Here is a 21,996-nt window from a genome sequence, read left to right as displayed (position 1 = left end):
GGTGACGGACAGCCAGGGGCACACAGGCAGACAAGGCCCTGATGCAGGGAGCCTGCCTCCAGAATGATGTGGTGGTTTGTGGAGTTCAAGAGCATGCACTCTAGAGTTGGGTCTGAATTCTTATTCTACCACCTTGGATAAGTTACTTCATCTTTCAGGGTCTTGATTTCTCCATCTGTGAAATGAGGACAGTAATATCTACCCACAAGTGTCGACAGAATGGTCCAATGAGTTCCTGACACATACAAAGGGTCCAGTAAGTGTAAGCAGTAACCCCTTCTCTGAGTCCTCCCTGAGGGGAGCTGGGGAAGGGACGCGCTGAGGAATGGGAAGCTCCTGGAAGGCTCCAGGGAGGCACAGGCAGGTGCCTGGAGGAGGCTCCATTCTCTTGGCAGCCGGGGATGGAGTTAGTGGCAACTTGCACCTGGTGTCAGATGCCTTCAATCCTGCAATGCTGAGCTAAGCTGCCATCAGGTTCTACTTCTCAGCATACCTGAGTGAATACCTACCCAGATGGGCTGGTCCCAATGGGTCCAAAGGGGTCAAAGCGTGCTCCTGGGGGAACAGCGCCTGGAGGAAGCCGGTTTGGCAGGCCCGATGACGGGTCAATAAGTGCTCTTGGGAAGCCGGATCTCAGGGGATCCACAATCATGCCACCTCTCCGACACCTGAGGCAAGAAGAAACGATGGGTAAGCAAATGTGGCAAGCAGCTGCGGGAGAAGAAGTGAAGGTGGTGGGAATGGACTAAAAATGTGGCGAGCAGCTGCGGGAGGAGAAGCAGAGGTGGCAAGAGGGGACTAACAACGGAGAGCTGGGATATCAACTCTGGATGGTTCAAGCAGACACACGTGGATGGCTGCCTGAGTGCCAGAGGGAAGTGCGCAAGAGCAAGAACACAAAGAGCACACCTTCTCTGGGAATCACAGCCTGTACCTACAGCTCTACAGACTCCCTGAACCCACAAAATTGAGATCCCTGCCACGTCCTGTACCTAAGGGGGACAATTTGATCAAGAACATGTGCCAGAACTTGCCAAGGTCAATGCAGAACCATCACAAGGCTCTGCAGGGTACTACTTTAGGTCTAAGGACTAATGAATTGAGATAATTCATAATGCTAGCTTTTTTGCTCTGCTTCCTTAAAGGGTCTCAGGGCAATCCATGACTTGGTTGCCCAGGTCTGGCTCCTGACAGCTCTGTCCCTCATGGAGTTCCATGGATCCGACCTCATGGCTCAAACTAGGATGCATAAGCTGATGTTCCCCAAAGTTTGAGGTCACTATTCAAACTTAACTGCAGACTTATAGGATTTCCCCATAGTCTAGAAATGAGACATTCAAGTTGGGGACACTTTGCAGCAGAGGTTAAAATCTAGACACACTCAGAGTAAACAATGCATAGCTGAGGCTGAAATAACTTTGTTGGGGACTTGACAAGAACCACACCAGGGTCTAATGGGGATCAGAGACTCCCCTTACCAAGTGAGGTGACCTGACCCGCCCTCAGGTCTATAGCCCACTGTGTGCTCTTCAGTCTGCACCTGACAGACCCCTGTAGTATCCTTCTATCCAAGGGACAGCTGCTGTCTTCCACCAGGACAGGTGGGGCCAGAAAACAACAGTGGAGCTGCCCACTGGGCTTGCTCAGCCACTCCCCACACTCAGAGCCCTCCTGCACTGCTCCAGGCATGGCAGAGCAGAACAGCGGCAACGCTTTCTCTGCTACTCAGCAACAACTGCCTCCTTCGCCCCAAAGGAAGACTGACGAAAAGCTCTAAAATTAGAGGATGAGCTGGGGCTGAAAGGCCATGACAGCAAGGTGTGTTGCTGCCACCTCCCCAGCAGTACTCACCCAAAGGGGTCTAGGTCCTCTCCCCCGACAGCAAATGGGCCCAGGGGATCACACCTGAAACAAACAAGGAACAATTACTGAAAGTCCCAGAGCAGCCAGGTGCCTGGGTTCCCAGAGGTCCAAACCTGATACCTGTGGGGACACAAATGTACTCCCAGGCATGCGGGACAGGGGAAGCCCCTGCATGAGACCATAACACAAGGTATATTTCAAAATGGTCCTTGGCACAGACTAACACTGAAAATATTACAATGGCAATTATGTGAAAAGAGCTGGACACAAAGCTAGAAACATGGAGGATCCTAACAATGTAGAAAGATAAAAATATGAACAGTGGTAACCAGATAAGTTTTATTTTATTCATACCTTTCTCAGGTTCCTAAAGTTTGTACAAAGAACCAAGAACATTTAGATCAGAAAAATACTATTCTATAACCCAAAACCAAAAGCTCAGATTTAAAAGCTTCCAAGGGTGGAGTGAGATGGGTGCTCATATACAGCTAGACCTGTGCTTCTCAACCTTTTTCTCATTATGACCCCTGCATGAAATGTTAATATCACAGATACTGCACTGTAACCCACTGGATGGCCACAAACCATTGTAATTTCTAAGATTTTTTTCACCCCCGACCAAGAACCAGTTTTTGCCCACACAGAGACTGCAGGAGCCAGAAGCATAAATTAGTGCACACTTTGTGGAGATCAAGTCTATACTAATGTATATACATATATACACACACAAAATACACGTGCCTCTCAAAAGCCTGTATCTTTACATTCTGTGATCTGATAACTTTATGCCAAGGTATCCATCTTAAAGAAATAATACATAATTCAAAGAAAATATCATCATAAAGACTTTAACCAAGGGAACTGGATTGCAGTAAATGGGGACCAGTTACATACCATGCAGTTATGGCTGCATGTTAATGCAGCCATGGAAACAATGTTCTTAAAATGTTTTAAAATGATGTGGAAAAATGTTTGTGCTCCACTGTTAACATGGGAGAAAAGGGGACTATCAACAGCCTAGGAAATCAACTGTGAAAAGTGTGTGTGTGCATATATATATTTATATATATATATATAAATAAAACTAGAAAGAAGCATAACTGAAAATATAAACAGTGACAGTTATACCTGGGTGAAGTTTCTTCTTTATACTTCCCTATTTTTTCTATAAAGGATATGGCTATGGATATAATAAAACAAAGAAGATTTGGTATTTGAAAAAGTGTGCTTTGGAATCTGCTTGGAGCCCTGGTGAGCAATACAAACCTGACAGTTCTGGGGCATGGCAGACCTCAGAAAAGCCTTGTAAATAGCAGCTAATCGAAGCTTACAGATAAGAAGCCATTAATTAAAGAACTGGGAAAAAAACCCAAAAGTAGATCCTTTTCCAGTCAGTTCTACCTAATGAGCTGGAAAGGACATTGTGATTTAGGCAGACATGGTTTCCAAGGGAAGCAATTTTTCCTGACCTAGGTTACTGTTTCTAAGCCATGGTTCATGCAGCTGGCAATAAAACTTTCCAGCGGCCTTCCAACAACCTGTCTCACTGGACAGACCGGGTAGTGCAGAGGGCAGCAAACATTTTACCTATCTCCACATACTGCCCCCTACTGAGCAGCAAACAGAAGGAGCTTCTAGTGGTTATAAAAATGACTTTGAGGAATTCCTAGGTGGCGCGATGGTTAAGAATCCACCTGTCAATGCACGGGACATGGGTTCAAGCCTTACTCTGGGAAGATTCCACATGCCGCGGAGCGACTAAGCCCATGAGCCACAACTATTGAGCTCGTGTGCCAAAACTACTGAAGCCCACGCGCCTAGAGCCCGTGTTCCACAACAAGAGAAGCCACTACAATGAGGAGCCTGCGCACCACAATGAAGAGTAGCCCCGGCTCGCATCAACTAGAGAAAGCCCGTGTGCAGCAATGAAGACCCAATGCAGCCAATAAATAAAATAAATAAATTTATATTAAAAAAATGACTTGGAGAACAGAGCCTTGATGGCTCCTGAGAAATAGAGCCATCTCTCTATTTTTCTCTCCTAGGCCACTGAGTGTGGGGAGAAGAGATGAAACAGACAGCAACAGAGGCTGGAAAGGCAGCTGCCAGGCCCACCCCAATAATTTGCATTCTTGAAACTGTCATGGCATATCCCTTAGGCTCACACTCAACACAGTCTAACTGCAACTACTGTGAGCTCATTATATACATGCCCAGAACCTATTATAAAATAGTCTCGTCCTGGATGTGCTGAATGAGGCTCTCAGGATTAAAAAAAAAAGAAAAAAAAAAGCTAATTTTTGCACATGGGCCTCTAGAATCAAGCCCCTAAAACTTTATCTGGTAATCAACTGAAGAAAAGTGTTGTACACTAAATGCTGTAGGCACAACTGCCTAGCTGGGCTCATCAGACAGTAGGGCCCAGCTTCAAAAGGGCCCAGGTCTCTACGGGATTTGGGGGTTATCCTGACCACACACAATTTCCTCCTTATGGGCTCTTCTCTCCTCTTAGATAAAAACAACACACCTCTCTTGGGCACACAAATCTTGTTGATACCATTCTTATGACTGAGGTGGTCTGGTGAACAGGAAAAACCTCAGGACTCTGCGTGGGGGGCTATCTGGATAGTTGGCAGGGATCTGTCACAAAACCTTTGTACCTCAGTTTTTTAAGATGTAAAATCTAAGTAGTAAAACTCACAGGGATTGCTGTGATGGTGAAATGTAGTATTGGACATGAACAGATTTGTTGACAGGAAAGACCTGGAAGAATGGAATAACAGCAGCTGCCGATATTTACTGACAGCTTGCTTTGTGTCAGGCACCATGCTAAATTTAGTTCTTAAAATTTAATTTTCTGAATAGGTAATGCCTTCACCATTCAAGACAATGCACAGATTGAATTCAAAATTCAAAGGATACATAGATCCATAATCTTAGGCTGGATGTGTTTTGGAATTCAGAATTTTTCATGTTTTAGAAAGGTCAGATGAGTATACCTAACATATTATTGTGTAGTACCCTGTAACCAATACCCTAATATTTCTGCAAAATGAATGAGAATTCACACAAAATGAATATATAAGGACCTTCATGCCACTTCAGGTCAGGTTTTGCTACCAAACAAGGTTTGGCACCAATCTTACAACAAAACAAAACAATACAAAAAAATTAACACCTGGTTTTCAGAGCTCTTTTGATTTCAGAGCTGTAGATGAGAGATTGTGGACCTGTACAAGTAAAAAAATCTTCCTCTTAGCCCTGTCCTCCAGGCTACCAGGTCTTCCCATAGACAACTAATGACATCAGTTTCTTTCACATCCTTCCAAAGATACTTTGCATATATGAGCAAATATGCATCTCCTCTACTTTTTAAACAGATGGATGTGCTGAACTCCTTATATACATTACATTATTTCATCTTTGCAACAGTCCTCTGAGGACATATGATTTTTTTCCTATTTTACAAATGAGGAAACTGAGGCTCAGAGAAGCGAGTGTTCTTACACAAGGCCAGATAGATAGTAAGTGGCCAAGAATGAGTTCACACTAGGATTGCCCAACTTCCAAATCCATGATCTTTTAACTGGTGTGTAGAGACCATTTACATTTAATGTGATATGTTTAGATTTAGAGCTATTTTATTATTGCTTTTCCAATTGTTCTTTTTCTTTCTCTGTTTCCTCTTTTTAATTCAACTTTAGTGTTTTTGACTAGATCTCTTTGTATAGTTTATTCAGTGGTTGCTTGAGGGATTACAATAAACATATGTAACTTTTCACAGTCTACTGAGAAATAGTTATTTTACCATTTCAAGTAGAAGGTAAAAACCTTACATAAGTCCTTTCATTCACCTCCCTTTATGTTACAGTTGTCACATATTATAGCTACAAACAACGAAATATTCCAATTTTTGCTTTCAATTAGAAAACATATTTTAGAGAATTCAAGAGAACAGTCTATTACATTTATCTTGATATTTACCATTCTTAATGCTCTCCCTTTAGTCCTGATGTTCCAAGTTTCTATCTGGTATCCCTTCACTTCTGTCTCAAGAACTTTCATTAGCAATTCCTTCTGAGATCTGCTGACCAAGAATTCTCTTAGCATCCTTTTACTAAGAATATCTTAAAATCCTTCAGAAATAAAGATGACATATTTGCTGAATATGGAATTCTGGGTCTGACAATCCTTTTTTCTCCATACTTTGAGAATGGTGGTCTACTTATTTCTGGTTTCCGTGTATTCTGATGAGAAATCCACAATCACTAAAATTCTTATTCCTCTATAAGCAACGTGTGTTTTTCTCTAGTTGCTTTCATGACTTTTTGTTTTCCCTCATTTTTAGCAATTCGATTACGTTTGAGCATGGACTTCTTTGGGTTTATCCTACTTAGGATTTGCTGAGCTTTTTAAATCTGAGCTTTTTATGTCTTTTCCCAAATCTGAGAAGTTTTCAGCCATTATTTTCTTCAAATAATTTTTCTGTACTACACTCTTTCTCCTCTTCTTCTAAGACTGTCATGGCCCTGGTGTTAGGTCTTTTATAATTGTCCCACAGGTTCTTGAAACTGTTTATTTTTTCTCACTGTTGTTCAGATAGGATAACTTCTATTGATCTGTTTCAAATACTTTATCTTTCCTCTGTTATCTCTATTCTGCTACTGCTTCATCCAGTGAAATTATTTTGATTATTGTATTACTATTTTTCAGTTCTAAAATTTCCATTGGGTTCTTCTTTGTATCTTGTTTCTTTGCCGAGATTTTCTATCATTCCATTTGTTTCAAGACTATTTGCCCTCGTTTCTCTGAGCATTTTTATAATAGCTGCTTTATATCTCTGTCAGATGATTATTCCAACATTTGTGTCACACTGGAATACTGGCATCTGTTGATTGTCTTTTTGTGAGCTGAAATTTTGATTCTTTGTATGCCCAATAATTTTGAACATTTTGTTATGAGGTTTTGGAGAATCCTGATATTTTTGTCTTAGCAGGCAACTGATCGACCCAGCTGGGTTTGAGATTCAAGTTCAGGTTTCAGTGTCAGTTCTGTTTGCAAAGCCTTTGCAGTGCTATCCAGTGGTCAGTCTGAGACCTGGCAGTGGGCTATCCTGTAGTTCTATTCTCAAAGCCTTTGGTGTGCTATTTAGAATCAGATCCACTTATGTACAGTTTGCAGGTAAAGCCTGGAGTTTATAACTTTATGGAGTTGCTTTCTGAACTCTTCCCTTTCTGCGATGTATCTCCTTGGTACCTTCCAGTTCCCTGGGGCCCCTCTTTTGGTCCTCTGACCAGAAAGCTGGGAAAATGCTTACACTGCTCTGCCATGTACTTCCCCTGACAGTACCTGTGTCCACATGCCTGTATCAAGAGGAGGGGAGAACAAAGAGAGAAAAAAAAGCAACAGTGGTTCACTCCATATTCTTGAGATGGGTCTTATTTGGAAAGAAGGGTCTTCTCCCTCAGTTTTAAGTGTTTGTGAACTGTCACATACTGGTACTGGTATAACACAATGGAGAAAAGGAAGAAAATAACAAGGGAGATTTTCCCCACTCTCTCTGGGCATTAGACCCTATTCCCACTCCTTTAGCCAGACTGGAGGACTCCCTTGGGGTGCTCTCTTTCCATGGCAATATCTAATTCCTTGTTTTGGGCTTCCTTGAGTTCATACTGGAGGCCAGTCTAGTGGTATTTCAGCCTCTGGTCTTTTTTCCCAATCTGCCTGCTACTACTTTTCAGCATCCTCAAATAACTGCTCCATGCATTCTGTATAGCTGCAGTCAATAAGAAAGTCAGGATGGAGTGTGCTTACTCCAGAACCAGAGTCTTCCAAACCTAGGTTCTTAACCAGTACAGAATACCAATATGGCTGCTTTCAGCACAGCTGCTGGTCTGCACCCATTGGTGATCACCAGGCGTGAACACAAAGCTCTCCATCTGTACCAGACTTCTTTAGGAGTGCCGGTTATGCTTTCACAGTGCATCTAGCAGCAATTACCTGAAGATTTCCGGACCCTGATCCCTCAGTTGGTTTTCATGGCACTGTTTGAACCACCTAGGCCAGTTATGTCCAAGTTGTAATGTGCACATGAATCAGTGCGAGAACCTTGCTAAAATGCAGGTTTTAATTCAGAAGATCAGGGATGAGACCTGAGATCCTTCATTTTCTGAAAGCCCCCATGTGATCTGACATTGCTGGACCACAAGTGGCTAGGCTGCTTCCCAGAGAGGGTATAAGTTCAGCTGGGCAATTTTGGTGGTCTGGGTTTATTAACCTTGTCTTGCCAAGTGTGGAAACTTAGGAATGGGAAAATGGAGATGCTGGATAGCTACAGACAAGTGTGTATACAAAAACAAGTAAAGCACAAGTTACGTGCTCTAACCCCTAGGATACCCCATGAATTCAAAGGTGAAATGGAGACTGAGAATGGTTGGAAAATATTGCATTTAGGCTAACTGAACAAAGATTTTCAAAAGAAAAAAAAAAGAGAGAGAAAGAAAACATATGCATATATTGTACTAAAAAATTTTAAGATAAACGTCACCCATCTTCTGACTCTAAGACAATGACTATTTTGCTATTCCTTCCTAGTCTTTTTATAAGCATATTTTTAGGCAGTTATAATAAGTATAATTTTAGATCTCACTGTTTTCCTCCACTTGTGTCCTATATTTCTCAGGTTGTTTGTCTTTGCTGTTAACATTTTTAATGGCCAAATAATATCCACTCAAGTGAAGCAAATTTTTAAAATTTACTTAATCTTCTACTGTAGGTAATGGTATTGCTTCTGGTGTGTGTAACTATAAATAATGCTGTAGTTAATAACTTTCATGCTCATATTTTTTTCCATGTTAGAAATCGATAACTGTTATCCTTTGCCCATCTGACTACTGTATGATGGGAACAGACAACCTGTTTCTCTGGTCAAGAGATAGAAAGCAGTTGTACTCAGGAGCTTCAACTGCATCTGATTTAGATGACTGAGAAAGTGAGATCTGTGTCCTTTAAGCTGATGAGATCTAGATAATATTTTAGGCTGAGTTGATACAGTAATGGCATAAGACTCTTCGGAACCCTGGGGGAGGGCAGAAATGTCCCCCCTCAAAAGTCCCCCCTAGTCCCCAGAATCTGTGAGTGTGATGAGAAATCACTCCTGCATTTATGTTTATGGCACAGTTGACCTCAAAAGGGGGGAAATATCTAGGTGAGCGAATCTAATCATAAGGACTTTTAACAGCACAGAACTTTCTCTAGCTGGTGGCAAAAGTAAAAGCGGAAGGGAAGATTTGAAGCATGAGAAGAACTTGACACACTGCTGTTGGCTTTAAATATGGAGGCGGCCATGTGAGAAGAAATGCAAGAGGTTTTAAGGAGGTGAGGGAGAGGCCTCCAGCCAAGAGCTATCGAGAAATGGGGGAACAACAAGAAACTGAATTTGAGAACAGTTAGCTTACAAATGTTATGGGGATGATGCCTTTCTAAATAATTTAAAAGAAAAAGGAGACTAACTCCAGCAATGAAAAGGATGTGGAAATGACATCAAAATATAAGGGGAATGCTAATTAATACCACTGTTTAGGGAGGTAACTGGGCAATATGTATCAAAATCTTTAAAAAGAGGCTTAGTCCTTCATGGAGTTAATCTACTGTCAGGAATGCATGCTAAGGAAATATTCAGAGATGTGTTCTAAGTTGCATGAAAAGTATGTTCCCTGAAGCGTTAGCTATGGTAGCCCCAAATTAGAAATGACTTAGGCTAAAAAAAACCCTTCTTGCATCATCTTTGCTTTTTCTTCCCATCATCAAGCCAAACCACAAGCAAGTCCTGTCAGGTACACTTCTAAATATATCCCAGATCATCTACGTATTTGCCACCACCTACCACCTACCACCTACCACCATTATTTCTTGCCTGGGTGCCTGTGTCAGCCCCTTACCTGGTCTTTCTGTTTAGCTCTTGTCCCTCTCTAATCCATTCTCTATAAAGGAGCCAGAGGAATTAAAAAAAAAAGAAAAGGAAATAATATCAAATCCTTTCTCTTGCTAAATACACCTAGTGGCTTCCCACTGCTCCTGACAATGACTCCAAGGCTCTACACAAACTGTCCTGTGCTTACCCCCCCAGTGTCATCTCCCATCACTCTACGCCACCATGTTCCAACCACACTAGCTTTCTCTTTGTTCCTGGAATAATCCAAGCCAAGACAGTTTCTTCTGAAGCAACTGCTGATATAGGTGTCAAAAGGAGGAAATACTAAGGTCTGAATCCCACACCAGTGTTTATGAGCTGTGTTTCTCTGGGCAAGTTGATTAACCTTTCTGTGCCTCAGTTTTCTTTTCTATAAAATGGGGATAACAACAGCACCTATCTCTCATCCTCTTGTTAATGAAGATTAAGAGATTATATTTTATTCTTAATGTAATAGTTCAGCACACAGTAAAGTCTCAATAAATATTAATTATGTTACTTGCCAGAATCTAAGTGGGATTCCTTAAAAAAAAAAAAAGTCAATCGTTAAAGGGGTCCCAAATGGATCATTTTCTAGCCAAAACATTTTGATGGCTCCCATTACCCCAGGATCCAACCTAGCTCCTTAGCACACAAGGCCCCTTGTGATGTGGCCCCCACATTCACCTATTCTCCTTTCACATGCCAGCACAAGTAATATATAACCTTCTGGTCCCTCCTCTGCCTACACACAAACACACACACACATACATACACACACACACACACACACACACACACACACACGAGATGATAAGATGATTTCTAGCCCCATTTTGTACCCATTGTTCCCTTGGCCACAAATGCCTATTACTCCCATTACTACAGGATTTTTACTAGTCTTTTAAAATTTAGCTCATCATGCATTATCTCGGTGAAGCCCTTCCTTCTATATCTGTCCCAAGTCAATCCTTCAGAACAATCACCCTTCTCTGAGCTTCAGCAGACCTCAGACATACTTCTTCCACTGTCTGAAAAAGACTTACAGTCTAGAATAAAAAGGGCAGTCAACCCTAATCGACTGTGAACTCCTTGAAGGTTGGGGTCCATATCTCATCACGTATTCCCAGGGCCTACTACAGTATTTGACACATAACTGACACTTAAACCCACTTGGGGCTAAGAAATCATGTACAGGACAAAAGCAGAGGTTTCAGAGTTAGACCCAAGTTCAAATTCTGGCTTCACCATTTAACAGCTCTATGACCTAGGGAAAATCATGAAATCTCTAAGCCCTAGCTTTCTCCCCTGACAACAGTATCTATTTCTCAGGGTTGCTAAAAGGATTAAATGAGAAAGTTTACAAAAGCTTAGCAGCTGGTATACTATAAAGAGTTCAATAAGTAATATCCAATATTCTATTATTATAACACAACTTCTGCTCCTTAATGGTTGTGGTCAAGTTACTTATACACGAACCTCAGTTTCATGTAAACTGTAAAAGGGGGATAGCCCTTACCAATCTCATGGGGTTGAGAGGATTAAATAAAAGCATGTGGATAAAAGGCCTAGCATGTTGTCTGCAATAGCTGGCACTCAATAAACAGTAGCCATATAAATATTACTGAACTAGCTTTGCCATCCATGGGAAAAAAAGCAAAGGGATCAAGATTATCTCCATTCCAAGGAAAAGAATGAGGTCAACTATTACTGTTTTACAAGTAATGAAGAATGAAAATTATTAAGTGGCGTAGGTAGAGGATAATTCTTTTCAAAATATGGTGCTAGATCAATGGTAAAATATGAATCTATCTCATAATACACATAAAAATTAATTTCAAATGGATTATCTTAATATAAAAGGTAAAACAACAAAGCTTCTAGAAAATATATGAGAAATTCTACATGACCTTGGGGTAGGGCAAAAATTTCTCAAACAATCAAAAAAGCAGCAAGTATAAGGGAAAGTACTGATAAGCCTAATTACCTAAAATATTAAGAATGTTTTAATTTAAAAAAACACCATTAACAGAGTGAAAAAGCAAGTTACAGATGGAAAATATTTGTAATACATGTATCTGACAAAGGACTTAAGTTCAGACTATGTAAGCAATGCCTACAAATCATAAATAGACAAGACAACCCAACAGAAAAATGGACAAGAGATTTAAATAGTCTCTTCACAAAAATGTAAATTCAAATGGGCTTGTAAACATTAAAAAAAAAAAAAAAATTCAAAATTTGGTCCATGGACCCCTGGGGTGGGAGTCCTGAGACTCTCATTTCAGGGGATCCATGAGGTCAAAACTATTTCATCTTAGAAGTGATTTGTTTTTCTCACTGTTATTTGCACTAATGGTGCAAAAGCATTGGTGGGTAAAACAGCTGATGCCTTAGCATGAATCAAAGCAGAAGCACTCAACTAGCAGTCACCTAACCTCCCTCACCAGCCACTCTGACTACCTCCACCCCCATCCAGTTTCACTTCAGAATGTCCTTAAAGAATCGGTAAAAATTACCAAGTGTTCTAAAGTCTCGATCTTTGAGTACACCTCTTTTTAATATTCTGTGTGATGAAACAGAAATAGGCATAAAGTACTTCTGCTGCATGTAGAAATACAATGGTTGTCTCCAAGAGAAGTACTTGTGCAGTTGTTTAAGGTGCTAGCGGAAGTAGCCATTTTTTCATGGAAAACTATTTTTACACAAAAGAATAACAGACAGACAAACAAACCATGGTTATTCAGACTGGGCTACACAGTAGACACTTTCTTGAAAACCACGCAGACCTGTTACTTCAAAGAAAATAACTCACAATATATGTTGTCAGTAATAAAATTCAAGCTTTCAAGTGAAAATTAGCAACTTGGAAATTTGTATTCAATACTAGCTTGACGGCTTCCCCATACTGATGCTGGTGAGATCCGTAATATTGATGAATGTGATTTTTAAAATATTGTGTAATAAAATGTGTCAACATTTAGCAAATCTGCACATCTCAGTGAACCAATATTTTCCAAATACCCAATTCATGATGTCCCAATAGCATGCATTAGTAAAAGATCCATTAAAAGGGCATGATAGACCAGTGGATTTTAATGTAATAATGTACAAAAAGTTCACTGATATGGATTCAGATTCTACATTGCAACTAACCCTTTGTGAAAATTAATGAAGGGAAACCTAACTAAAATGGAATCAGGAGGCCAGAAGGCAGAGCCTTCATGCATGCATTACTAGACATCAACACAGAGCCAACAAGAAGAGAGAACCTTACATCTCCCGCAGGAAGTAACACTACTTTACTACTGCTAGGAGGAGGAAGAAAGATTTTCTCCTTGCCTGGCAACAACTCAGCCAATGAAAAGCAATTATACTGCAAACTCCCAGTTTCCTCCAATGGACTTCTGGTTTATAACAGTCCCAAAGAACTACTTTGCTTTACCAGACTTGCATGTGGGTCACCACAGTTGCATGTCCCAAACTGCAATTCTTTGTTGCTCCTGCATAAACCTGTTTTGTTGGTAATAACTGGCTATTTTATTGTTTTAGGTTAACACATTAAAGAAACTATCACTTATCAAGTTTCGGTGTAATGCAAAAAAGAATATCCACAATTATTTGAAAAGGTTTTTAAACTACTACTCTCTTTTCCAACAACCTATCTATGTTAAGGCTTAAACAAAAACATTATCACCTACAGACTAAATGCAGAAGCAGAAATGTGAATCTAGCTGTCTTCTATGCCAGATATTAAAGAGATGTGCAACAATGAAAACAGTGTCACTCTTCTCACTAAGTTTTTGATTTGGAAAATAGTTATTTTCATGAAATTTTTTATTTAGGTTAACACACAACAGGTTTATTTTAAATGAATGAATAAGTGTATATTTAAATTTAAAATTTAATTTTTTAATTAAAAAATTGCAGCTATAATTTATAACATGGTAAATATTGATAGATATAACTCAAACAAACAAGAGCTCTTTTGGGGTCCTAAATAATTTGGGGAATTCAAGAGAGTTTCTGAGACAAAAAAGTTTGAGATCTGCCAGCACAGGAAATATAACTCCAGGAAATAAAAGAAAAAAATTACATACAGATGTTCATAGTGTACTGTTTAAAATGAAAAATTGGACATTCTTGAAATACTCCACAGAGGTTAGGCAAACTACAGCATATATTAGTAGAATAAAATATCAGATACTAAAAAATATGTTTACCACTTTAGTAAACAAAATACGAAATTTTAAAAAGAAAATGTGGAACACAAATATTGGGAACATTTAAAATGTATGTAAAGACACAGACTGGGATTAAAAATGAATTTTGAATGACATAAGTAAGAGCTTTAGAGCTAAGGATTTATTTTTAGCAGGGCTGGTTAAGCATAGGAAAAACTGATTTTTCAATACAGAGAACAAGATTTGGGGCATACAGTCTCCTGACTGAGGACAGATGGAGCAAAGGGAAATGGGTCAGAATTGTAATGACAACAACAAAAAAAGTGAGGCTTAGATGAAAAAACTTTCCTTACAGATGGGCTGTTCTCAGTAATTCTTCCCTAGAGATCTCAGGAGTAGCAGAGACCTACTTTTCACCCTCAATTCTCCATCACAATGGCATGTCCTCTCCATCTATACTAGCATCACACCACCAGACCCAGTATCCTCTAACAAGCTCTGGACACACATGTCACCATACACTTAGTGAAGACATCCCAACTTCAGTTTGCATTTGGAGGTTTCCAGGTGTGGGACAGGCAAGATGGTGTGGAAAGTGAGAGATGAGACACAGAACTGTATCCTATGCAAAGGGGCAGAGGCTGTTGTTTTCTACTAAGAACATAAGCCGAGGCCACTCGGTGACAGGATAATTAACATCCTGCAGCAGCCAGATGGGCCCTCTGCTGTCCTACTCTTTCCCTTCTTCCTGCCCTGAGGCCCCACCCTCAAATCTGGCATTTGTGGGAAAGACAAAAGGTGAAAGTGTGAGTGCCCAGTTGCCCAGCAACATGGTAGTGATGGGGCTCTCACAGGTCATCATTATGAGCATCTGTGCTGACAGAGGAAGGGGGCCGGCAATGGGTTGGGGTGGAAAGAGAAGGGAACAACAGAGGCAAGACCTGTCAATTCGCTAGTGGCTGACAAAAAGCCTCCTAAACATTCCACCTCCTCTTCCAGTTCAGTGTCCTAGTCCTGGGAGATAAGCTTGCTTGAGAAAGATCTGAGGGGGAATAGGGGACGGATTTTTCTCCATAATCAGTGTGCACTCACTACACTGAACTTGTACACAAACTAATTACATGAACTAAAACTGAAGGGTGCAATGGGGAAAGCATAAGCTTCTGAGTCGTATGTAGGGGCAAACCCCATTCTTCACCCTCCCAGTCAGATAATTCTAGGAAGTTATGCTACCTCCCTTATCCACTGTCTACCCCTCTGTAAAAGTAGGGATGCCTCTGATCTCCTTGCAGGACTGTCTGGAAGATGAGCAACCATAAATGAAAGCACTTTGTCGGCGGTCAACACATGGTGGACAGCCAAAAAACGGCAGTTTCTCCTACCCGCCAACGTGATGATAGAGGAAACATGTCCATAAAGGTCCTGGGCCTAAACATAATTGCGCAGCACACCCTCTGGGCCGATACTCTCACACCTAAGTAGTTCTACAGCATCAAATCCTTTTCTAGGAGGAACAGGCTACGTATTTAAAAGAAGGTTCTCTCCTTCGGGGGACCCTCTAGTCATTACACATTCAGTCTTGTCACTACACCTTCAGTCTTTTTCTCATCTCTGAGTGCTATCTGAATGGGATCCATGGAGTATTTCTTGAGCATCGGCTATATTCTGAGCAATGAGCTCAACAAGTGACATCTATCATCATATTCCATGCTAAGAAACCTCTGAGACAGGTACAATAATTCCCAAGGTGCAGATGAGAAAACCAAGGCTAACTGTGCTCACTGAGAGACAGTAAAAGCTACAAGGCCAGGACTTGAACCCACCTGACCAACCTCCAAAGCCTGTAATCTCTCCTTGACATGAGAGGTGTGTGAGGTAGCAGAAAGAAGAGGAACAAGTCCCATCTGCTAAGAGTGGTATACAGGAGTGATGAGGCTCGGCCCTCTGCCTCACCCCCTCCAATCCACCAGGATTCTTAGCCAGACACTACCACCCTCTCATCAGCATCTTTCAATGGTTTCCAACAGCCCATGGGGGAGATTCATATACTTGGAATCAGGGTCCTTACAAAATCTAGTCCTATCCTTCACAGCTGTTATATCCTAAGATTCCAACATGAGTTCTTTCTCTAGCCAAAATTCAGGGACAATCCTGTGGTTTCAGACCTTGATACCTCTGCCCTGTTGGTCTCACAACCTAGAACAACCTCCCCCGGAAAGGAATCTTAGGAAATAATTCAGACACATGAAAAGGAAAACAGAAAAGGAGCTTAAGGAATAGTTCTCCTCTTCCCCATGAAGACACGGCTTAGGCAGCACCTCCCCCAAGAAGCCTTTCCTAGGCTACCTATGAAGGATCTCTGTGCGAATCTCTGTAAATAAGTTATCGCTCTTATTTACTCACCTGTATCCCATGCCAGAGGGACAGCACGTGCCTCAAGATCAGGGGCTCAGGCCCAGGCCCAGGGATCCCTGAACCCAGAGGGAAACATCTGCTGAATATAGAACTCATCAAAAATGCATAGGTCCAGGTGATGGAGATACAAGGAGGTGAAAAAGTAGGGCAAAGGGGATATGCACTTGAAAAAAGCCAGTAATCTTCCAGTCAGACAAAAAAATAACTGAGTGGTAGTACTGTCAAGGATGGGGTGAATGCCAGGGCTAGGAGGCTAGGAGTTTTAGCCAACCAAAAGAACACAAAGGGCAGGATGGGGCAGGACTAGCTGTGCCTACAGCAGGCCTGTGCTTGGCTGGCACTATTCCCAGCCTCTATTTTCCCGTCTTCTAGGCCTAGAACAATGCCCACATATTTCCCAAAGCCTTTCTCAACCCAAAGACTTAGATCCTTGACATGGTAAATGTTCCCTGAACTGAGGCCCAAAACCACTCACTTGGTAGAGTACTGTACCCTTTCCCTCCCCACTAAGTGGTTCCTGGGCTCAGCAACCGACTCACCGCCACCATTGCACCCCTGCCTGGTGCTCTAACCACACTGCCTGTCCTTCCAGGGCTCTGCACAGGACAGACTTTCAGGCTGAAGTACCCACTCTTTGCCTGGCTAACAAATCCTCCTGCTTGGAGGTGAGTCCCTTCCTAGAGAAGCCTTCCCTGAACACCAAGTATAGTTCAGGTTCCTCTTCCTATGTGCTCCCAAGTATGCTGTTCATCCCCATGAGGTGAGGTAAGAGCAGGAGAGTGGATGGCATCACTGGCCTTTGCGAAGCACCCAGCACAAGATCTAGGGCCCCACATATAGTGAGCTCAATAAACACAGTGGGCTTTGGTAAGAGATGCACACACACACACACACAGGGAGGGACTCAGAACCAGGCAAAGCAAGATGACTGGCCAAAGGAAACCTGGAAGAAACACCCCATAAAAGTTATTCAAACTACCAGGAGGGTGAGACTCTCTGAGCCTGCCTGTGTCTCTGTCCACACGTACCCTTTTCCTCCTAATAAACACTTTACTTGTTTCACTAAAAAACAAACAAACACCCACAGTGGGCTTAAGAACCTATGTGACTCCTCAGCATCTAAACTTTAAAATACTTTGAAATAATTAAAGATTCACAGGAAGTTGGAAAAATAGTAGAGAGAAATCCTGTGTAACCTCACCCACCTTCCCGCAATAGTTACACCACCACAAAGATCTCCCTCATGCTACCCCCTTTTATTATCAGACTCAAAGCCCTGTCCCATCCATAACCTCTCATAACACTAGTCTGTTTAGTACCTCTATAATTTTGTCATTTCAAAAAGTACTACATAAATGGAATCATACAGTATGTGACCTTTAGGAATTGGCTTTTTTTCACTCAGCCTGATGACCTTGAGATCCACTGAACTGTTGTGTCAACAATTCATCCCTTTATATTGCTGAGTAGTATTCCACTGCATGGATGTTTGTTTAACCATTCACCAACTGAAGGACATTCGGGTTGTTTCCAGTTTGCGGCTATTACAAATAAAGCTGCTGGGCTTCCCTGGTGGCGCAGTGGTTAAGAATGTGCCTGCCAATGCAGGAGACATGGGTTCAATCCCTGCTCCAGGAAGATCCCACATGCCATGGAGCAACTAAGCCCACGAGCCACAACTACTGAGCCCACGTGCCACAACTGCTGAAGCCTGCATGCCTAGAACCCATGCTCTGCAACAAGAGAAGCCACAGCACTGAGAAGCCTGCACACTGCAACAAAGAGTAGCCCTCCGCTCCCGGCAACTGGAGAGAGCCCACCCACAGCAACGAAGACCCAACACAGCCAATAAATAAGCAAGTAAGTAAGTAAATAAATAAATAAATAAAATTAAAAAACAAAAAACAAAAAAAAACAAAGCTGCTTATGAACGTTTATGTACAAGTTTTTGTGTGGCATAATTTTTATTTCTCTGAGATAAATGCCCAGGAATGTGATTCCGGGGTCTTACTATTAAGTGTATGTTTAGTTTAAAACACTGCCAGTCAATTTTACAGAATGGCTGTACCATTTTGTTCCAACATACGAGAGATCCCAGTCCTTTGCACCTTCTCCAGCATTTGGTATCACTACTATTTTTCACTTCAGCTTTTCTAATAGGTGTGAAGTTATCTCATTTTGGTTTAATTTGCATTTCCCCAATGGCCAGTAATGCTGCACATCTTTTCATGTGCTTATTTGCCATCTGTATATCCTTTTCAGTGTAACATCGCTTCATATCCTTTGCTCATTTTCTAATTGGATTGCTTGTTTTTCTAACCCGTTGAGTTTTAAAATTATCTTTCCAGATACAATTCCTTTGCCAGATATGGTTTGCAAACATTTTCTCCCAATCTGTAGGTTGTTTTCATTCTCCTAACAGGGTCTTTCACAGAGCAAAAAGTTTTTAATTTTGATGAAGTACAATTTATTGATTTTTTTTTCTGTTATAGATTGTGCTTTTAGAGTCATATCTAAGAACCCCTCAATAAGCCTTGGATCTTTAAGATTTTCTCCTTTGAGTTCTTCTAAAAGTGTTGTAATATTGTTTTACATTTAAATCTATGATCCAATTTGAGTTAAACTGTATATAAAGTGTGAAGTTTAGGTCAAGGTTCTTATTTTTACTTGTGACTATCCAACTGATTTGCTTGTGCACCCTTGTCAAAAGTCAACTGGCCCTACTTCTGAGGGCCTATTTCTGGATCCTCTAGTGTAGCTATATAATAAGCCTGAACATTGAGTAGAATGATTTCTCCCTCTTTATTCATTTTCAAAGTTGTTTTAGCTACTCCAGATTCCTTTGCCTTTCCATATAAATTCTGGAATAATCTTGCTCTGTCTACAGAAATTTTTGTTGGGATTTTGATAGGAATTGCATTAAACCAGTATATCAATTTGTGGAATATTTGACATGTTTACTATGTTGAGTCCTCCAGCCATGAACATGCTATGTCTCTCCATTTATTTAGGTCTTCTTTGATTACAGGTTTCAGCATAAAAGTCTTAAACATGTTTTGTTAGATTTATACCTAAGTATTTTTTTCAGTGATTGCAAATGGTATTGTATCTTAAATGTCTGTTTCCATGTATTTACTGCTAATATAGTGAAATATAATTGACTTCTGAATGTTGAAATGGCATCCTGCAACCCTTGCTAGGGTCATAATTATTATTTTGGGGATAGATTCCTTGAGATTTTCCATATAGACAATTATGTCATCTGTGAATATAAACTTCTATTTTTTCCTTTCTTATCTATATTGCCTTTTCTTTTTCTTGCCTTAAGAAAGACAAAGACAAAGGCAAAACTTTCAGTACTATGCTGAATGAGACTGGTGAGAGTGGATATCGTTGCCTTGTTTCTTAGGGGTAAAGAATTCAGCAACTAACTTTAAATAAATTCCTTTTGCTAGTATAATGTTAGTCCCATAAAATATTGTTTACATATTACCTAACCACTCTCTAATTGAAGGAAAAATACAAAAGTCTCAATCATGGGTGATTACTGTCAGTTCTCTTATAGTTTGATTCTGGGTGTATCATATCGACTGTTATATATTCACATTTCCAATTAAGCCAAGGCTAGGACCTTTTAATTTTTTTACATCTTTATTAGGATATGTCATCTATCACAAAATTCAGCCAGTTAACATGTAGAGTGCAATGGTTTTTAGATGTTCACAGTGTGTGCAATTATTCTATTTTAGAACATTTTCTGCACCCTAAAAAGACACCTTGTACCTATTAGCAGTCGTTCCCCATTCATGCTCTCTAATCCTTCCACCTCAGCTCCTGGCAACCACTAACCTACTTTCTGTTTCTATGGATCTGCCTATTCTGGACATTTCACATAAATGGCTTTTATTACTTAGCATAATGTTTTCAAAGTTCATACATGTCATGTATCAGTATCAGTACTTCATCCTTTTTTAATGCTGAAATATTCCATCATATGCATATACCACACTTCTTTATCCATTCATCAGTTGATGGACATTTAGGTTGTTTCCACTTTTTGGCTATTATGAATAATGCTGCTATAAACATTCACATACAAAAGCTGTACATGAATATGTCCACAAACAAGTAGTATATCATCGTAGTTTGGATTTCCATTTCCTTAATGATTAATGACGAACATCTTTTCACATGTTTATGGGCCACTTGTAAATATTCCTTGGAGAAATGTGTATTCAAATCCCTTAACCTTTTAAAAATTGGGTTGTCTTTTTATTACTGAGATGTAAGAGTTCTCTATGTATTCTGGATACAAGTCTCTTGGCAGATATATGATTTGTAAATGCTTTCTCCTATTCTGTGGGCTGTCTTTTCACTTGCTTGATACTGTCCTTTGATGCACAAAAGGTTTTATTTTTGATGAAGTCCAATTCATCTATTTTTTCTTTTGTAGCTTGTGCTTTTTGTGTTGTATCTAAGAAACCACCTCTAATACAAGGTCATGAAGATTTATCCTTAAGTTTTCTTCTAGGAGTTTTATAGTTCTATCTAGCTCTTACACTTAGGTCTATGATTCATTCTGAGTCAATTTTTGTGTATAGTTTGAAAAAGGGGTCCAACTTCATTCTTTTGCATATGGATATCCAGTGTTTCAGCACCATTTGAAAAGACTACCGTTTCCCCAATGAACTGTCTTGGCACCCTTGCTGAAATCAATAGCCATGAATATATGGGTTATTTCTGGACTCTCAGTTCTATTCCCTTTACATGTCTATCCTTATGCCAATAGCACACAGTCTTAATTACTGTAGCTTTGCAATAAGTTTTGAAGTTGGGAACTGTGAGTCCCCCAACTTTGTTTTTTTAAGATTGTTTTAGTTATTCTGGTTCCCATGCGTTTCCATATGCATTTTAGGATCAGCTTGCCAATCTCTACCGGAAAACCCCATAAGAAATCTACACGCACAAGCCTCCCCCAACCCCGCTACCCTCTACCAAACAAGAAAACTCTGGGATTTTGACTGGGACTACTTTGAATATGTAGATCAATTTGGGGAGTATTGCCAAATACTATTTTCCTATCTATGAACACTAGATATCTTTTCTTTTAAATCTTTAACTTCTTTCAACAACATTTTGTAGTTTTCAGCATACAAACCTTGTACTTATTTTGTTAAATTTATTCTTAAGTATTTTATACTTTTGGAGGTTATTATAAATGAGATTATTTCCTTAATTTTGTTTTCAGATTGTTCACTGCTGGTGTATAGAAAACGCAATTGATTTTTGTTTACTGATCTTATATCATGTCACACTGCTGAACTCATTCATTAGTTCTAAAAGATTTTTAAAAAAGATTCCTTAGGATTTTCTATATACAAGATCCCATGTCACTGGCAAAATAAAGATTTCTTTCCTTCTCACTTTCTAATCTGGATACCTTTTACTGCTTTTTCTTGAGTGATTACCCTGGCTAGAATTGCAAGTACCGTGTTGTAGAAAAGTAGCAATAGCAGATATCCTTGTCTTGTTCCTGACCTTAGGGGGAAAGCATTCCATCTTTCTCCATTAAGTAGGATGTTA

General features: G+C 40.3%; 1 protein-coding gene across 1 annotated transcript in view; it reads right to left on the bottom strand.

Annotated features, from left to right (window-relative positions):
• The window catches only part of PSMF1 (proteasome inhibitor subunit 1), a 44,997-nt gene that overhangs the window by 814 nt on the left and 22,187 nt on the right, over nucleotides 1-21,996 (bottom strand). The window contains exons 5-6 of the mRNA XM_057703171.1: nucleotides 1,852-1,905; nucleotides 510-668 (exon numbers count right to left, since the gene is read on the bottom strand). Coding sequence (XP_057559154.1) covers nucleotides 510-668; nucleotides 1,852-1,905 — 213 coding nt within the window. The remainder of the gene's footprint in view (nucleotides 1-509; nucleotides 669-1,851; nucleotides 1,906-21,996) is intronic.

The sequence above is a fragment of the Hippopotamus amphibius genome, chromosome 12 (assembly GCF_030028045.1).
Source record: "Hippopotamus amphibius kiboko isolate mHipAmp2 chromosome 12, mHipAmp2.hap2, whole genome shotgun sequence".
In the NCBI taxonomy this organism is placed as follows: Eukaryota; Metazoa; Chordata; class Mammalia; order Artiodactyla; family Hippopotamidae; genus Hippopotamus; species Hippopotamus amphibius.
This window is presented reverse-complemented; position numbering and strand designations above follow the sequence as displayed.